The sequence below is a fragment of the Myotis lucifugus genome, unplaced genomic scaffold (genome assembly GCF_000147115.1).
Source record: "Myotis lucifugus unplaced genomic scaffold, Myoluc2.0 scaffold_6, whole genome shotgun sequence".
NCBI classification, from domain to species: Eukaryota; Metazoa; Chordata; class Mammalia; order Chiroptera; family Vespertilionidae; genus Myotis; species Myotis lucifugus.
Window position 1 is genome coordinate 18,251,416 of NW_005871054.1, and position 19,421 is coordinate 18,270,836.

Genomic DNA, 19,421 nt, shown 5'->3' on the forward strand with positions numbered 1-19,421 from the left:
ACAAGTCAGAGTCCACACAAGGCTGCCTGCCCTGGGAAATGGCACAAGATTAGAAGGAGGCGCTGGGGTGTTGTCACGAGCAGCAGCTTGCCCCTTAGTAACCTCTGCTCTGTGGGCCAGGCTGCAATGTTTTGTGTAAATGCTGGTACTGTATTCTGAACATCGGGGACCTCTAACCCCGCCCCCACAACAAGCAAATGCAGTTAAGTAGCTGGAGACAAAATGTTACCCAAATTGTTTAGAAACACTACAATAAATGACCCAATATTTAAAAAAAAAAAAAAAAAAAATCATATAATTAGTACATAAAATGTCCTTTAAAGAGTGTTAAATAATACACAAGAATATAAAGTAGGCTTGCCAGAGGAACTGTAGGACACCCAGTAGTTAAATCTGAATTTCAGGTAAATAATGAAAACATTTTAGTATAAGTATGTCCATATTATTGTTATACATGGCACATACTTACATTTAAAAATGTTATTTATCTGAAATTCCTATTTAATTGGGCATCCTGTATTTTTCTTTCCTGAATCTGGCAACCTCAATAGAGTAAAACATGAAAGTTCTCCTCCACCTCTCAGCTCCTCTGCTTCCTGGTAAACTACTGCTAACAGTTAGGCATATACACTTACTTTAAAAAACACACATTCTATATATAGAGAATTATACACGCTGTTTTGCTACATTTTCAGTTATCAAATGTCTTAAGGTCTCTCCATGTGGCTATGTGGCATATTGATGAGAATAAACTGTTGTCAGTATTTTTTTGGGGGGGCGGGGAGTAAAAGAAAGATTGATAGTGTCCTGTACTTACAACTTGGTGCCTGGGCATATTACAGTACTTTCCTTCTCTTTAAGTTCCTCTGTGCTATAATCTTCTTGCTTAGATTACATTGGCAGAGATTAAGGTTTGGAGGTAGTTTGTTTTTTTGTATTATCACCAAGATTGCTTTCTCCTCTATTTTTCACTCAGAGGCCCTCGAATTCCATTCCCCCTTCTGCAGTCCTGTGTACCCATCACATCTACTGTGGATCAGAAGAGCATGCAATTTAAGCCTATGCACTGTTTTTACCACAGCTGGAGGGGCTCTTAGGACATGGACCCTAAACCGAGTAGGCCAGTTACAGGTTCCTATTACTCAACTGGTTGGGCCTAACAGAAGCATTCATCTTCTCTTCCAGGTCCTTCCTGGTTCACTTCTTGCTAATCTGCAGGTCCTCAGAGTCCTGCCTGTAGATTGTCGTCACAGCTAACACTGCGCTTTCAAAGTCTCAGCCACTTTCTAAATGCTGTACATTTAACTCATTTCATCCTCAGAATGCTTCCATAAGGTAGACACTATTATTAGCAGGTGTGGAAACCGAGAACAGAAAGGTGAAGTAACTTACTCCCAAACATACAGCTAGTTATGGCCAAATCGGGATTTGAATGCAGATACTCTGGCTCCTAAATACTTGTTCTTATGCATCACATGACTTGGAAAGCCCAAGGCTTTCTGATTAGTTGACCTTACTACCATCTCTCAGCACAGGCAGGCTGATCTTATCAGCTCCCACCTTTCTCCCACTCTCCTCTCTTCCTGAAGCTGTAGCTTTAAAACCCTAACACTGGGTAACCAAAAGGAGTCCCCAAGGGCCAGACAACCTTTTCTTGGTTTTTGTTTTTAATAGACTTTATTTACTTATTTTTTAAAATATGTTTTTTTACTGATTTTAGAGAGAGAGGACGGGAGAGGGATAGAAACACTGATGAGAGAGAAACATCAACATCGATTGGCTGCCTCCTGCACACACCCTGCTGGGGATCAAGTCTGAAACCCAGGCATGTGCTCTGAGTGGGAATCAAACCTGCGACCTCTTGGTGCATGTGTCAACACTCAAGCACTGAGCCACACTGGTGGGACACTTTAGAAAAATCAAGAAAACTTTCAGAAAAATTGAGCTGAAGATAGAGATTCCTAAATAACCCCAGCCCTCACACATGCATATCCTTCCCCATTATCAGCATCCCCCACCAGAGTGGTACATTTATTAAACTGACTAGAGGCCCAGTGCACAAAAATTTGTGCACTGGGGAGGGAGGGGGGTCCCTCAGCCCGGCCTGTGCCTTCTCGAAGTCTGGGACCCCTCGGGGGGGGGGGGGGGGAGCGGGCCTAAGCTGGCAGTCAGACATCCCTCTGGCAGCCCGGGAGCCCTCAGGGGATGTTTACTTGCCAGCAGGGAGCAGGCCTAAGCTGCAGTTGGACATTCTTAGCTGAGGAGGCTCCCGCCACCACCTCTGTGCTGGCGGCCATCAGCCTGGCTTATGGCTGAGTAGAGCTCCCCCTGTGGGAGCGCACTGACCACCAGAGGGCAGCTCCTGCATTGAGCGTCTGCCCCCTGGTGGTCAGTGTGTGTCATAGTGACCAGTCATTCCCAGTCATTCTGCTGTTAGGGTCAATTTGCATATTACCCTTTTATTATATAGGATGAGTATACATTGACACATTATCATTACCTAAAGTCCATAGCTGACATTAGTGTTCACTCTTAGTGCTGTATATTATATGGGTTTGGACAAATGTATCCTCCATTATAAGATCATACAGAGTATTTTCACTGCTCCAAAAATCTTCTGTGCATTGCCTATCTATCCCTCCCATCCCCCTAGTCCCTGGCAACTACTGATCTTTTTTACTGTCTCCATAGCTTTGCCTTTTCCAGAATGTCATATAGTTGGAATCATACAGTATGTAGCCTTTTCAGATGGGCTTCTTTCACTTAGTAATATGCATTTAAGGGTCCTTCCTGTCTTTTTTTTTTTCCTGTGGCTTGATAGCTCATTTCTTCTTAGCACTGAATAATATCCCATGATCTGGATGTACCCCAGTTTATTTATCCATTCACCTACTGAAGGACATCTTAGCAATTATGAATAAGCTACTATAGCTATCCCATGTGCAGGTTTTTGTGTGGGCGTAAGATTTTAGCTCTTTGAGTAAATACCAAGGAGCATGACTGATGGATCATATAGTTAGAATATGTTTAGTTTTGTAAGAAACTACTAAACTGTCTCCCAAAGTGGCTGTACCATTCTGCATTCCCATCAGCAATGAATGAGAGTTCCTGTTGCTCCACATCCTAGCTGCTATTTGGTATTGTCCGTATTCTGAGCTTTGGCCATTCTATTAGGTCCTGTTTTACTTTGCATTTCCCTGATGATATATAATGTGGAGCATTGGTTTGTTTTTCAGGAGCTGAAAAATGCAAAGAAAGCAGAATTTCTGTTCAAAAATTGTTTGGCTGTATGTACCTCATACAGCCCAAACCTTAGCCAGAGTACCTTAAAGTCTCAAACAAAATTGCTCATTAGTCTCGGTCAATGCCCCCTCACCCTCACCCTGATTCACTTTCCTTTGGCTTTTTGAGGAAAACAAACATTACTTTAATTGACGAGCACTTTAAGCTTCCCACATATTTTATATATTTTTCAATGGCTGCTGGTTGTCCCAGATGACTCTCCATGCTATTTTTTTTTTCAGCGCTAACAAAGTGAAATAAAAAGTTCAAGTACTGTGAGGGAAGGTATTTGGGAGCAAATGAAGGAAAGAAGATAAAAATTATTACTTGTTCACCACAGTCAGATACTATCACAGCCAACAGCACATTTAATCATCATTATCCACTTGTTTCGGAGAGGAAATAGGTCTGGAGAGGTTAAACAACTTGCCCACGGTCACACAGCTTTCAGGGACAAAGCAGATTTAAACCAGGAATCCTCAATACTCCCTTAAGGGCACTCTGGGGCATCTGTAATATTAAACTGCAGCCTCTAAACTGGTCCCCTTTCCTCCAGGGTAACCCCTCTTATGAACTCAGGTTTTCCAAAAACACTATATTTATTTTTTCTAGTTTTTCCATAATGGCTCTCATGACAGTAATAGCTGGGTGTCTGGTGGTAACTGGGGGGAAGATGGAGGGGAAGGAGTTGCACTGATTGTATGGGTAGGTTGTTTGTATCTGTGGCTTATAAGCAAATGTTCTCATCGCAGGTTTGGAAAGAAGTCATAATGATTGCAGGTGGGACATGCAAATGAAAAACATTTAAAAAATATTTTAAATACAAAAGATGGCAGAAAAACTCACTGGAGGCGTGACTGATTTTCCCAGCCCGTAACTAAAAGACCATGTGATTTACCTCTTTAAAATTCTACAGAAGAAAGATCTCATTTACCCAAGGAGGAATTGAACTGTTCTGACCTCAGGTCATGGCCATCATCCAAGCAGTTTATATAATCTTCCTGGGAAATTGGCGATAGTTCATTCACATCAATCTGGCAGTTACAAAAGGACCACGTCTCATGGAATTATCCACGCTCAGCTCTTCCCAGTGGCTCAAAACATTTTAGGGGACACGGTAATGAAGGTAACCCCTTGCTCTGTCACATCTTATTGCTTTAAGTTATTTGCCTCAGTTTGTTTCTTTAACACTTACATACTCAGACATTCTTAGATTATATAGTGAACATTACGTCTCCTTCCTATCCCTGTACCCCAGCTACCCAGAGTCTTTGCTTAAGGGCAACCGCTGTTGCCGATTTCTTAACATGGGTTTTAATACACTAGAATTGATCAAAATAGCAGCAGAGAGCCATTTCATAATTCTGTGATGCGCAGTTTAACGATGGGGACACACTGAGAGATTTTACCTTTGTGCAAACATTATAGAATTCACTTACGCAAACCTAGATAGTATAGCCTGCTATACACCTATATATGGTTGGTATACTACTGTAGTGTGGTCCGACCTTGACCAAAATATTGTTATGCAGCCATAACTGTATTCTGATTGAGACAATTATGCTTCCTGTTATGAAGTCTTCCTTATTTTTGGCAATACTAAAGGAATACACACACACACACACACACACTCACACTGAAGGACAGGGCCTTATAAAGGGAACAAGGGGGCTGCCTGCCATAGCCTCGAAGATGGCTGAATATATTAGAAAGTATTGCTTGATATTCTCAGGGCTTTTTTCCAATTTCTCTTTTGAAAACAGCTTGATTTTCTTTTAACATAAATTATTTAAATTATAGCATAGAAATGAAAATGTCTCTCTCGCTGCTTTTTGTGAAGACTGTGACGCATTCTGGTTAAGAAAATTCTATTTAACTTTCCCAAGAGATGTTAATTACATGGAGGGCAATACAATACAAGCCAGGGGATCAGTTTTTTTTTTCTCCCTTTTAAGAACAATTGGGAATATTTTCTTTCACTCAGACTCCCACGAGTCATAGACTCATGGAGACAGTTGTATAAATGCCCTCACAAAATCGGCACTTCTATGCCAGTGCTTCCCCGGTGCCATGTTATCATGACACATACTTCATATGAATTCCAGAAAGCCACCTTGTGCTTTAAGATCCATGTAACTCACATCAGAACTAAAAATGATATGAACAGTGTGTGTGTGTGTGTGTGGTGTGTGCGTGTGTGTGTAGAGGGAGGGTAGTTACATCCTGAATAGTGATAAGGCCGAGATAGAAATGAGATGATAAAAACAGGTGCTCTTAGCTTATCGTCTCCAGTTCTTTACTGGTTCTGCAATTGTAGGCCAAGTACCCGATTCTTTGACTCCATGGGCAATTTTGCACCAGTCAAGTAAACTCTTTATGGTTTGTTTCAGCCTAGAAAATGGTTATGCTAGTGATAGAGAGAGGTGACTCAGCAAAATGAGGAAGCCTCTTTTGTCATTTGTCAACCATGCTTCTTGCCTTCTGACTTTGAAGACAGATGCGAACACCCACCTCCAGAAATTCAAGGGGATATGGAGCTGATTTCCCCCACATCCCTGTACTTTCCTACGCTGGAGTCTCCTGTAATAGATTTGCTGAAGTTACCAAAGAAATTCTGCCAAAGATTACCTACTCCCTCTCCAAGATGACCTACCCCCTCTCCAAACCAAGCAGTGGAAGTTCCAACACAGATTAAGACAACTAGAGGGCAAGGAATAGGATCCTCAGGGATATCCTGATAATACATTTTGATAGGGAAATGGAAAGCAAATTTCAGTTTCCTAAGGGAAACCCAATACTCTCAAGAGTTTTCTGTTGACATCCAACTCTGAGCCATGCTACATATCTAAAGAACCAGACAGAAGCACACGCCTAAAAGAAAACCTCAAACCTCCTCTCTAAGCAGACTGTTTCCACCTTTACCACCGGGCAGAGGATATCAATTCTCAACAGTGTCCCTTTGCCAATTTTATCTCAGACCTCATTTCCTGTCCAGTTGCACCCCTACTACCAAGAGAACACTAGGTATGCTCTCCTTTATTGCCATCAAACTGCGATTGTAATTATTTATTTATGCAATTATTTGGCTAATGGCTCTGTCCCCAGCTAAACTACAAGCTGTATGAGGTTGGGGACCTCGTCTGTCTCATTGGACGAGGTAACTGGATTAACAGTTTTTAAATGCATGTAGTAATATACGATCTTAATTGCCTACGGATTCCAAGAGGATAAAAGTCCATCCTAGCTAGGAGAAGACCTCATTTCTAGACCATGAGTAGGTCTTCCGCGTTCCATTCTGTACATGGTCCTTGAGCAGCCAGAGCCTGCTGGGCACTAACCCCACCCAGACCAAAGTGGATAAGCTGTCTGCATCCCCTGAGACAACCATGCCTCAGAGACTCTGATCCAGGAAAAGGGAAGTAGAAAACGCACGTCTTTGATTTTCCTTGTTGAGAAAGGGCCAGAGGGAGGAACTGGGAGCCACACCCCCTCCAGCCAGCCTTTTCCTCTTCAGCTCTGACAAAGACCAGGCGGTTCAAAGATCGCCCCAGGGTTGCTGGAGTTTTATCTGACCCTCGACTGACTTTTTAAATCAATGAGGCAAAGCCTGAATGGATAACCAGAGGCCAAGTCCTATCGCTGTTCATTCTGTCTTTTTCCGAGCACTGGATACAACACAGAGAGTGAGCGGGTGGCAAGCATTCCTGACCCGCACGTCCCAAGCTCGGGCCCTTCCCCCGCGGTCCCTGCTCCCGGAGCAGCCCCATCCCGGCCGCGGGCAGGGTGGGCCTGAGGCCCGCCTGCAACCGGGGCAGAGTTTAACCCACCTTCCAACTCGGCAAAGCCCAGCACTACATCTGAGGCTCTGCCCTGCCTGTCTTTGACCTCCAGGGCCGAGATGGTGCAACCCCAAGAGAGGATGTCCACTCTCAGCTGGTCTGACTGCAGCCGGAACTTCTCCACTGTCCCTGCCCCCGAGGGCAGCTCTCCAAACACGGATCTGGTCACCGAAACCATGGGGAAAGCAGGGTGTGCTGGGACTCCTGGCCCTTCCAACTCCTGCAGCCGAAGTGGGAGCGACAGAAGTTTACTGGGAAAGGGGTGGGACCCGGCTCAGACTCCTCCCCTTCCTTGCCTGGATTTGGGGAGTGACCACTCCTGCAGAAAATACCCCCTGCGGCCTTTCTAATCTTTTCATTGCCAAGGGTCACCTAAATGCAAAATTTCCAACCGTGCTTTTGGTTCTTTTCCTTTGCTAACCTTGGCTGCATTGCATGTTGGGAATGGTAGTCTTTGGAAGATGAAGTTGCATTTTGGGGCTTGTAGTTTTTCTAAACCCAATCCTGAACCTGCAGGATTCTACCCCCGCCTCTGGCCCAAAGGTTCTTAACGTGCAATGAGCTGTTCGTTAATGTTGGTGGTTGACTTTCAGACTAAAAGCTAGAAAATGCAACGAGCAGAATTAGGGACATTGAAAGGGATCTTGTGGGGAAATTCCCCCTTTAAGTTAAGTCTTTGATCCAGAGGGGAAAGAAGTCCAGGGGTTGTTAGGGAAGGGGTCATGCAGGCTCCTTGGCACACTGCACACTTCTGTTTGTCCCACAGGGAGAAGCTCTGGCCATGTTTCTGCTGGAGCTGCTGCCCAAAGGCTCTCCTGACTGCCGGCCTGGAGTGGCCGCCTAGGACAGGTCAGTCCTCGGTGGTCAGGTGTGCATACGGTGAGCAGAGGCAGGCTCCCACTTTCTTCTGAAGTTCAGAGTCCCTTTAAGAAGGCATTAAGGAAAAAAAAAAAAAAGAAGGCATTAAGGAAACAAATATTTAATAAGGTGCTTATAAATACTGATACTCTACTTTTATTATCTTCTTTGCACAAGCAGAAAAAGGCTTTAAGTATGTACTGCCTGGAGAGGAAAAACACCGAGGTCATTAAAGAATCGTGCTTTAGTGTGCCTCGGAATTATTTGTGGAGATTTTTAAACGCATATCTCCAGGCCCATCCCTGGTGTTTCTGATTCTGTAAGTCTAGGTTGAGACTCAGGAATCTGCCTTTTTCACAGTTCCCCAGGTTATTCTAATGCAGATTATCTGGAACCAATCTTTGAGAAATATTGCTGTAAGTTTAGATGACTAATTTCAGGCTCTGATGGCAGAAAACTAAAATAGAGCTACGAAAGGCCTTAATAGGATTGTCAGATAAAATACAGGAGCCCGTGTCTGCATTTCTTTGTTAAATCTGGCAATGCTAGACAGGACTGGGCCTAGGAAGGAAGGATGTGGGAAGCCTGAAGACATGTTTTACTTGACTGCATACTCATCTCATCTTTGCTTGCTGCTGCTTCTGATTTGGTTCCTAGGTACTTCAGAGAGGATCGAACGAGGCTATGGTGAGTGCCAAAAGCATCTATGATTAAGAAATTAGGAGAATTGGGATCATGTTTCTGGAATCAGATGCTAATAAAATATAACTGTCTCTTAGCCCTTTCTGTCTGTGTAGTTGGAAGGAATATTTAACGTTCTTGCCACCAAGCCTTAATGCTCATTCATGAAGCAGGGGAATTCTGATAGCAAAGGAAAACGAGAGCTTGCAGCAGGCTTCGGTGAAGCATAACACATAACAACAAAAAGACTCAAACAAGTCAAATTATAGACTGTACCACACATGTACAATAACTGATAAGCACTCTTGTGGGTGGTTTCATCTGAAATTCTCATGAACTCTGTAGCCCTCACCGGCCCACTCAGCACTTATGGCTGATTCATACCCAAGCCCTTTTGGCTATGCCGTGTTAGCACGGATGTCTTAGAACCTCTTCTGTGAGCAGGAAGACTGCATTTTCTTTTCTTAGCCGCCGGTTCTCAATGTTCTGCCAAACTCATGTTGTCACTGGAAAGAAAGAAATACATTTGAATGGTCAAACCCAAATGTCACTAGGGAGGCCTTGTAGCTTGAGTCAGTAGAAAATGAAACATACCATGATGTCTCTCTAAGATGTAAGGAGTACACTTCTTCATATATATATATATATATATATATATATATATATATATTATTGATTTCAGAGAGGAAGGGAGAGGGAGAGAGAGACAGAAGCATCAATGATGAGAGAGAATCATTGATTGGCTGCCTCCTGCATGCCCCACACTGGGGATCGAGCCAGCAACCCAGGCATATGCCCGTGACCGGAATCAAACCCAGGACCCTTCAGTCCACAAGCTGACGCTCTATCCACTGAGCCAAACCAGCTAGGGCAGGAGTACACTTACTGATTTCATTTTCCTTTTGCTTTTAAGGATTTAACATATAGAGCCAAATAGGACTACCTTGTGCTAAGGCAGATGTCAGGCACAACACTTGATTTTTCTTACCAGGATATCTCATTTCCCTAGTCTCACGGTCATACTCTAAAAGAAATATTTATGCACTTAAAAAAAATAAGAAATCTAAGAAAATATTCTCCATCTCCAAGGTTGGATTAGATCAGAAGCAAGGTAGTAATCTTGCAAAGAAAGCATTGTCAAATTCTAGGGGGTATTTATTTTTATTTTGGGGAGAGGGGCCAAGAGGAAGGTTATGAGGTAAGGGAGTAGGAATTGTGACATTTATGTCAATGAGGAGTTACTTAGAGTGGATATCTTTTCTTTCAACCCGTGATGCATGGACAGGTGAAGAATAAGTTCTTTCCCTGTCCTCAGCTGTGGGTTAGTCCTCTAAGTTGAGTGCTGGGGAGCCAGAAATAAGGAAATCTGAGCCCTGACATGAGGCTCCACCCCCTCATTCTACACAAAAACTGCAGGTGTGCTGTTCCTGGGACCTATCAGACTCTGGGCTCATGAAAAAGGCTGGCCCCAAAGCCTTAAGCTGTTGACAGGCTGCTGCTATGCAGAGGAAACTCTGAGATATAACAATAAAAACAACTCACAGCACCTCCGAGTTTGTCTATAAAGAGATCTAGAACAGATTCTTTTCAACCAGGTTGGTACATCACCACCTTCCTGTTTTCTTTCTCATTGCTTTGAACTCCATTGGTGTTTATTGCTAGTGCTCTTCGTTGGGCACTCAGCATGCACTGTCTTCGATCATTTCTTATCTTTCCATGAGTACATTTTGTTGTTGCAACTGTTTACTCAACTGTTGGCTCCCTGACTCAATATTTCGACTTTTTTTTTTCTTAACCCAACCATCACTCTACTTGGTTTCAGATGGAAACTACTTGTACCTGGAAAACAGGAATACCTGGGAGAATCCCATCAAGTTCATGAGAGGTAGAATTCTTCACAATCAATTCAACTCTGTTTCATCAACAATTTTGGAGCAGCTGCTGGGGAGGCATTCTGGGGGCAGGTGAGAAGCTATTGAGGAAGGTAGATTAAATTTAGCTGCACGGCATGTTGCTCATTTGTCAAATATTCAACAAGTACGTGCCAGGCATTGTGCTAAGTGCTGGTTCTATATTGATAAGTAAAACATGATCCTCACCTTTCAAGGAATTAACAGTCTAATATGGTAAATGCTCATCTTTATCTTCCATAAAAATTCAGTAAATTCATTACTAGTCAATGCTGGATGAAAGAAAGTATGAGAAAAAGAAAGAAAGAAAGAAAGAAAGAAAGAAAGAAAGAAACAAGTTAGTTATACATTTAGGGTTGCCTAAAGATGTTTTGTCCTATTGGGATTATTTCAGAATTCTCTAGCACCATGGGATTATTTCAGAATTCTCTAGCACCAAGCATAGTGACTGGCAATTTTAGGTGCTCAATAAATAATTATTAAATGAATACACAAGACATTCGTAAGTACAATGTTGTAGTGGAGAATTGGCCCTGCTATGAGAAGACCTGGTTTAAGAGGACTAGAATTTACTGGCAATTCATTCAACCACTCTGAACCTCAGTCTCCTCATCTGTAAAATGGGAATAATATCACATGATTGACCCATCCAATTACTCTTAATTGATTGCTAGTAAAAATTACTAAAAATTTACTGAACATCATGATAAGCATCCCTATGAGGCAGGCACTATTATCTGATACAGAAATTGAGATTTAGAGAGGGTCAGTAACTTGTTCAAGGTCACATGGTTAGTAAGTCAGGAAACCAAGATTTGATCCCAGGCAGCTTGACTGTAGAGATAGGAACATTTCACCACTTCCTTACATGTTGCCTACTATTGTGGTCAACTGAGAACGTGGATTCCAAAGCAGTCCATAAATTCTAACACATCACCCCAATGTAAAATGTTCATCTTCTAATTTTTATGGTAATTACAAATTTTAAAAAATCAGCTTTTGGAATTAGGCATGGCTGGATCTGGGCCAAATTGTGTCAGTAAGACTTGGTATTTATCTCTTCCTGATTCAGTTTTCCACGGTGATGGTAGTATTTTCAGGACTACTCTTTCTACTTATGATTTCTAGCTTATGTTATTCACAATAACAATCTCAGTAAAAGCGACAAAAGTCCCGGCATGAAATCACTTGGTTCTGGGCCCTTCTGAACCAAGTACTGGTACGATAGTCAGCTTCACTCAACAATGTGGACCGAGAGAATGGGAAGAGGTGACTCCCTCAGGGAAAATCTAGATGCTATTCCCAAAGAGAGAATGTATGCTAACCAGGCAAAACCAATATGCACCCCCCGGAAAGAGTAACGGAGCTAATTTCATCAGAGTGGTCAAACATCTAGACTATTTCAACACATAGAAATACCTGTGTCTCAAAAGAGCTTTCAACATTTTGTCAGTGGTTCGGTAGCAGGTGTTGCCACATCCTCACTTCTATTTCTGTTTTATCTTTGTCTGCCTTGGTCCCCGGGCTAATGCGGTAGTGATGCAACCCTGCTTGAACCTTTCTGCACATTTTCATGTACCTTGCTGTTTTTCAAAGGGCAGATTCAACCTATCCAGAAGCAGATTCATCTCCACTTGTCTAACGGCAGGTCAGGGAATTGCTCTCCAAGATTATCTAGACTCCATTCCTTATAATATGCCTGGCTGGCATGGCTCAGTGGTTGAGCATCAACCTAGGAAACAGGAGGTCAGGGCACATACCCAGGTTGGGGCTTGATCCCCAGTGTCTGGCATGCAGGAGGCAGTCGATCAATTATTCTCTCTCATTATTGATGTTTCTATCTCTCCTTCTCTGAAATAAATAAAAACACATTTTTTAAAAAAAGTATAGGTGAATATAATTCTTGGCAGAGAGTAACATTTAAGAAGTATTTAAAAATTATCTGACTCAAATAAATGTGGAGAATTCACTGTCATGATCTTGCCAGCTTGATTCAGTAACTTTTGATTCATTGCCTTTGATATTACTAACCATGAAAGCCAGCCATGGTATGATTTCCTTAATTCCACTTGCTCAAGAGGTCCCAAACAGCAGTCACTTCTCACTCTTATAATTTCTGGCTTTTGAATGGATCTATTTGGCACAGCTTGAATGACAAATTTCTACTGAGGTATTATAAACATTTTTTTTTCCAAATCAAAACAAGATTCCTGGGTCTAAGACAAAAGATTTCATTGCTCACCGCATAGCAAGCAGCATGGACATCATGTTGGTACTGGTTCCCCATGCCCTCCAAGACCAACATGGAGGGATCAAGGTGGACACTCCACACACAGTAGGTTTGCATTATAACTGGAATCTACCATTTTACAATAAGTGGTAAGCCAGCCTACTCTTTGGGAGATGATGTTACCTCATGCCTGGAGCCTGCTCATTGCAGAATCAACCCTGAGAAATGGTCAGCTGAAGAGTGGTCAGCAGTATGCATTCTTGGCATTCCCAAAAAAGATGTTCAGAGATGCTCAGAGCCATGGTAGACTGCTTCTCTCAACAGGTGGTCCAAGGTGAGTATAGCTGTTCTGTTCAATGTGGGCATCTGGCACATAGGTGCCCGTTAATTTGTTGCTTTGCCATCTGTAGGTTATGTCCTGAAGTCCAAGAAGGTTTGCCACCATGTCCACATTTAGAGCAGCAGGATGAAGGAGAGGAGGCGGGGAGAAGGAATGTTGGAGAGGGGCAGACCCCCTCCCTTTAAGGATACATCCTGAAAGTTCTACACATTACTTCCTCTCACACCCCACTGGCCAGAACTTATTCACATAAGATCAAACTTCAGGGTAGGTGGAGAAACGTATAATCGTTACTCTAGGAATTCTGTTAGTATAGTATAAAGGAGAAGATAATGGAGCGAAGTAGTACTCTGCCATATTCTTTCCTGAAAGTTGATAGTATTTTAATATATACTTTACCGGGACTTTGTAAACAGCCACCGGGTTCCTCCTATCCTTTGTACATATGAAAATCTGAGCCTCTGGCTTGGGCGTCCAGTCGAAGCCAGATTTCTATAAACACACGACTAGGATGGGACTAGAGGTATCAGATACATTTCAGGCATTGCCCAAGGTGAGAACACAAAGGAGTCAGATGGTATCCAGGGATCTGGAAGAAGACAGGATCCTCCTCCAGATGATGGTGAGTTTGTGAGTCTGGAGCGAGACACTCTAAGAATCAGTGTCGAGGTCTGACAGATTTCTCGTGGGAGAAGTTCATTATGCCTAGAGGATGAGAACCATTTTGATGGTGATGGCTTTGTCAAAGGAGGAAGAACCCATCCACACCAGATTCCTCCTCCCCCTCCCACAACCCTCACAGAACTGACTCCCAAGAGGGACATGGAGAGCCCCAAGTCAGCCGGCAGAGGACGTGGGTTGTTTGTGTCTTGGGAGAGAAGATTGCGCCACTATTGGAGGGAGGCATTTCCAGGAGTCAGTGCTGACGCAGTATAGTTACAGGAAGGCATTTCCTGGGGCCGAGTGACTGGGAGCTGCCGGGGGCACCGTCCCAAGTAGTGCCCAGCTGAGGTCCTGGGAGATGACTTTGCAGCTGGCAGGCCCTCCCTAGTTAATGGTGGCTCTGCAAGATAGCTCTCTGGTGGCAGGAAGCTTCTTCCTTCATGGATGACCTGGGCCTCTGTTCCAAGTAGAAGCACTTGGCCGGTTTTTTCCACTTGGACTTCTACAGCCCATTAGTCCTCAATCGTGTCCCTTGATTTTGTGCCATCTCTTTCCAAAGTGACTGTGTCTCCCTCCCTGCAGCTGGGCAAGACAATCATTGGCCAGTTGAACTTTGTCTCGAATAGGGTCCTGGCAGAGGAAGACCCTGTCACAATTCACCACATTTTTTAAAAAAAAGACTAGAATGAGGCCCCTTTGAACAGGTATGCCAAGATAAGTGGCATTGATTGGCAAAACTGTGGCTTCGCTAGGAGAGGGAGCAGAAGGCAAGGAAGGGAGGGGAGAGTATTGTAACAGCAAAGGCACAGCTGGGACCTAGGCCTGAAGCCAGGAGAGGAAGGCTTATCGGCAGAGACTTTGCCTGGACTCCTGGGGACACATTCTAGTGGAAATGGCTGAGTGAGTTTATTGTAGCAACTCTGGGGCACAAAGAAGGGTTGACTGCTGATAAATAACCAAGAGGAACAGGGGTCTGGCAGACACCTAATATCAGACTTAAAAGGTCAAGGTGGACCCCAACTTAGATGGGGTCCAGCCAGAGTTAAGGTGGTCAGTGAGTCCGTATGATGATGCCAGCGAATGGGCTTGTGCCCTACTCTACAGCAGGTCCTTTGCTCCCCGGCCCGTTGGAGACTGCCGTCTGGCCATGGAGAACTGTAGGCAACTTCTGCCTTCCTTTGGTTAGGCTTAGATGGGGACAGGTTAACCCCACTTCTACGCCTCTGAATTTAGGTCAGAGAAATGCAGCTGAATTGGCCGTTTCTTTTGGGTTTAACCACATTCTATAAAGAAGCATGGTTACACAGGGCCAAGTGAAGTCAGAACGAGACAAACTGTGACAGGGCCCCTGAATGGTTTTTTGTGAAACCATTCCGGACACTAAATGTGTGTTGTTTTTATACACACCAACCATTTCTATCTATGGCACCAACTGGGTACCCAAGAGTTCAATTCAATTATGATACGGTCTGCCTAGAGTTAGGGTCAGGTCTTACCAGTTAAAGGGCTCCGTCCCTCAAGACTGTCCCCACTTGAAACATCAGCTGCCAACGGGGTACCCAGGCTACCCACACTTCTGACCACAAATTTGAGCGTTTCCATGAGCTCCTCTCAGGTTTGATAATTTGCTAAAATGACTCACAGAACTCAGGAAAACACTTTACTTACCTTTATTATTTCATTGCAAAGGATATAATCCAGGAACGGCAAAGTGGAAGAAATGCATAGGGCAAGTTATGGGGGATGGGAGTGGAGGTGGCGATTGGTGTAGATCTTTCGTGCTCTCTCCTGTCCTGCCATCTCCCCAGCACCAGAATGGACCCACCAAGCTGGGAGCTCATTAGCATAAGACACTTTTATCACTCGAGAGATTTCAAGGGTTTGGGGAGCTCTGTGCCAGGACATGGAGACAAAGACTGTTTTGTTTTTTTATACCGTGGCCCCAACTGGGCCCCACCCCCTACACTGTCTACCAGAGCAACCAGGTCAAGGAGGAGAAGGGAGAAGCTTCCAGAAAGGGCAGTGATTCTCAAACTCCGGTGCACATTAGGCTATTCTGGGAAACTTAAAAACATAGATTCCTGTATCTGAGTCTCAGGTACTCTCAGTCACTGAGGAAGGGACCTGGGCACCTGTACTTTTAATAAACTCCCTAAGTGATTCCCATGCTCCCTGAAACGTGAGAACCATGGAATAAGCATTTCCTTGATTCCTCCCCACCCCTAATGCCTCTCCTTTCCAGAAGCAGGTCTAATCACATCCTGAAGGCAGAGCCCACACCTCACTGCCGGTGGCATCTTCTCCTGCTTTGAGGACACAGAACAATTACAACTGAGTAGAGAGCACCCTTGGGTGAGGCAGATCTCTAGGATTCTGGCGATTCTGCCTCAGGATCTCAGGAAAAGGAATCAGGATTAACATCGTCAGGGTCTGCCGAGTGTCTCATGAGAGGCCTGCTGGGTGTTTTTATGTGGTTGATCTGTAAGGAGGTATAACTTATTATTTCATGACTGAGAAAATTCAGTCTTGTCAGGACCCCAGGATTTGTCCTGATTAGGGAGACTAATACCAACTACATTCTTCAGAGACTGAGGCATAAACTAAAAGCCTATTTATTTCAAAGGTGGTTATACTCTTCTAGTCTATCGTATGGAAGACTGATGATGATGAATTAGTGATCAAGGGCCATTTGAAGAGCATGGATTGGAGCAAAGAGCTGGAGAATCTTGGGCTACAGCCAAGCCCCACAAAATATACCCGCTTCACAAGTGAGGGTCATCTCTGATGACCAGATTGCTGATGCCCCCTGGGTTCAGTGCTTCCTATGGACAATGGTGAGTATAATCAGCCAATGCTTGCATTTCGATTTTGCTTTTTCTGTGCTTCTGTATGAGAGTTGCAGAATTTAACTTGTGCTACAGAGAAAATGGATTTTCCTTTTAGTTTGTTCATAACTGGTCTGGGCTCATCTTGCGCTCCCACCTACTTAATTCGTTGTTGTAGTGATTATCTAAATGTCTGATCTGGTGTAAAGCGTGGTGATGCCGGTAATTGAAACGATCCCTTTAGGTATGTTAAAAGATCAACTTCAGTGTATTAAAATTTTGGGGTTTATCTGAGCAAGAATTGATTGAAATCAGGGCAGCGCCAAACCCAACGTGGTTGGGACAGGAGCTTGGGGAGAGGCTTTTAGAGAGAAAAGGCAGAAGCAAAGTAGGAAATTATTGATTGGCTGCCACGTGAAGCCTGGTTGGCTGTTTGTGGCTGGTTGTCTTAGGTTTCACCTTCATAACCCTGAGGCGTTTACAGACTTAGACTCGGGTTTGCTTAGGTAAGCCACCACGGCGGCGTTAGAGCCACTCAGTCTAATGGCCTCCTGGTTTAATTACTTTAATAGGTATGCTCAGTTTCTCTCGGATAGAAATAATATCACTCCCACATAACCTCCCCCTCTTCCTGCTTGTTTTCCTAAAGTGGTGCTGGGGAAGGGCTATGGCTCAGGCGTCTGTCACAGCAGCAAGAGTCAGGCCCTGGGGCTGGGGTGGGGGGGGGGGGTTCCTCTGGCTCCGCTGCTCCCCTGCCCACCTGTTTGCCATGCGCTCTGCTGGTCTGTGAAGCTGCAGCCTGCAGCAGTTAATGCGTGGCCCCCATCAGCCTTGGCAATGCTTCCCGGGAACATTGACTCCCTCTCCCTGGCACACGTGGCCTCCCCTCAGGCACTGTGGACCCTGAGCCTCTGCTTTGTCCTCCATTGGCCCCCCCTGCCCTGGGGGTCCGCCGTCGCCTCTGCAGTGAGGTCTTCTCTTTGTCCAGATCCTTACCCGCTCTCATTAGTTCTACTGCAATCATCTCCAAATAGCCTGTCTACCTATGGCCTCCTCCAATCTCTTTTCCTGTCTCAGACACCCATATGATCATGCCACTCCCTACCTTCAAAGCCTCTGAACACATCCTGCTTTCTGTAGGATAACATTTAAACTGCTTAGTCTGATCTACAAGACTCTGAACATTTGACCTCAATTTGCTTTCCAGCCTCACCTCCCCTTCTCCGGCCTCACGGGCTCATCTAACACATCCTGTCCTCTCATGCCTCTCAGCTTATGCATTCTTTCGGTTTGGAATTTCTTTTCTCTTCGTTCTTTAAGGCCCAGCTCAAAATGCGTCTCTGTGAAACAATGTTTTCTTTTTCTTTATGTTTGCACAGATGTCTAGTACGGCACTTATCTTCTCTAAAAGAAAGATAAAATAGTTTAAATTAAACTTAAAGGCTTAAGTGTCAGGGTCAGCCTGACAAGGTTGAGCCGGGCTGAGGCAGGGAGGTGGGAATTGAGAAAAGAAAGAAAGACAGGAAAGCGGGATCGGGAGGACTCCAGTTCTCTCGATGAACTGAAGCAACTTTATTAGCCACACAATCCTATTTATACACAACACACTGAATAGGAGGTCTGTCAAGAGGAATGTATTCTTTGTTCCTCTTAATCTCTAAGGGAGAGACACAGCAGAAGGACAAGTTCTCAGTACAGCATATCTCAGTAAATAGTTACAGACTTCTTGGTAAGCTATGAAAGGCTGTTCTCATTCTACAAAGGTTGCTCTCATTCTACTGATAACCGCCATCCAAACAAATCTGGGAAAACTGTGTGGGAAAGGGTCCCAGCCTTCCTAGCCCCTTCAGGTGCAAGGACCTTGCCAGCTTACATCTGGCCCCCAACACTTAAGGAAAATTTATGTCTTCAATAATAATTTAAACACCAATGAACTATAAACAGTCTTTTCTGTGCACAAGAAGCAGCCCCTGGACATGAAAATAAACCCACTTTGACACTGACATGTCTAAATAATTTCAAAATATGGAAGTCTCATCATTGGCTTGTTAGGAGTTCTTTTGGCTGCAAGGAACAGGACACCTGTTTGTAAACAGCAAGGTACAGCAAGCTAACAAGAAGAGATATTTCTTTTTCTTATGTAATGAGAGCTCAGAACGGAGCCGTCCAGCACTGGTACAGCTGCTGAGAAATGCTGACAGGGACCAAGGCTGTGTCAGTCTTTCTGCGCCACCTTTCTTAGTTCATGGGCTTTGATCCTCAGGCTTGTCGACTCATGTCGCCACCTGAACTGCTGCATCTCCAGGCCTCGTGTCTGCTTTCTAGGCAGGAAGACAAGGGCGGGGGGGGGGGGGGGGGGGGGGGGAAGGCAACACGGCGAAAGGGGCAAAAGGGCTCCTGCCAGTTGCATCTGGAAAGTAAAAGTTCTGGGAAACCGTGTCTAAGAGAGTCTGCTTACATTGTATTGGCCAGAACTGACTCACATGGCCGCCACTAGCAGCAAAAAAAGGAAATCAAGTATTTTGCTTTCCAGCCTCACTAGTAGAAAAGGGCAAGAGAATAGGACATTATTCCCCAATGTCTATTACAAGGCTATATTCATGAGATTGACTGTGAAAAAGGACCTTGATGGGAGGTAGGGAGAAAGAATGGTGAAAGGCTAGTGTATATATCAAATCAAAGGCTAGGATATATCTAATCAAAAAACCCGGGCCTGTCCTGGTCTTAATGCTTTAGCAAAAAGATGTCTCAAATCCGAGAGACTTTTAATTTCTCTTATTGGTACTCTCCTCT

General features: G+C 44.2%; 2 protein-coding genes across 2 annotated transcripts in view; one reads left to right on the forward strand and one right to left on the reverse strand.

Annotated features, from left to right (window-relative positions):
• GALM (galactose mutarotase) overlaps positions 1 to 7,369 on the reverse strand; it is a 43,126-nt gene extending 35,757 nt beyond the window's left edge. The window contains exons 1-2 of the mRNA XM_023746193.1: positions 7,110 to 7,369; positions 3,187 to 3,239 (exon numbers count right to left, since the gene is read on the reverse strand). Coding sequence (XP_023601961.1) covers positions 3,187 to 3,239; positions 7,110 to 7,299 — 243 coding nt within the window. The 5' untranslated portion in view covers positions 7,300 to 7,369. The remainder of the gene's footprint in view (positions 1 to 3,186; positions 3,240 to 7,109) is intronic.
• Positions 7,370 to 13,651: 6,282 nt separating this feature from the next.
• Positions 13,652 to 19,421, forward strand: part of HNRNPLL (heterogeneous nuclear ribonucleoprotein L like) — a 66,939-nt gene continuing 61,169 nt past the window's right edge. The window contains exons 1-2 of the mRNA XM_006083442.2: positions 13,652 to 13,762; positions 16,445 to 16,571. Of these exons, the coding sequence (XP_006083504.2) occupies positions 13,652 to 13,762; positions 16,445 to 16,571 (238 nt within the window). The remainder of the gene's footprint in view (positions 13,763 to 16,444; positions 16,572 to 19,421) is intronic.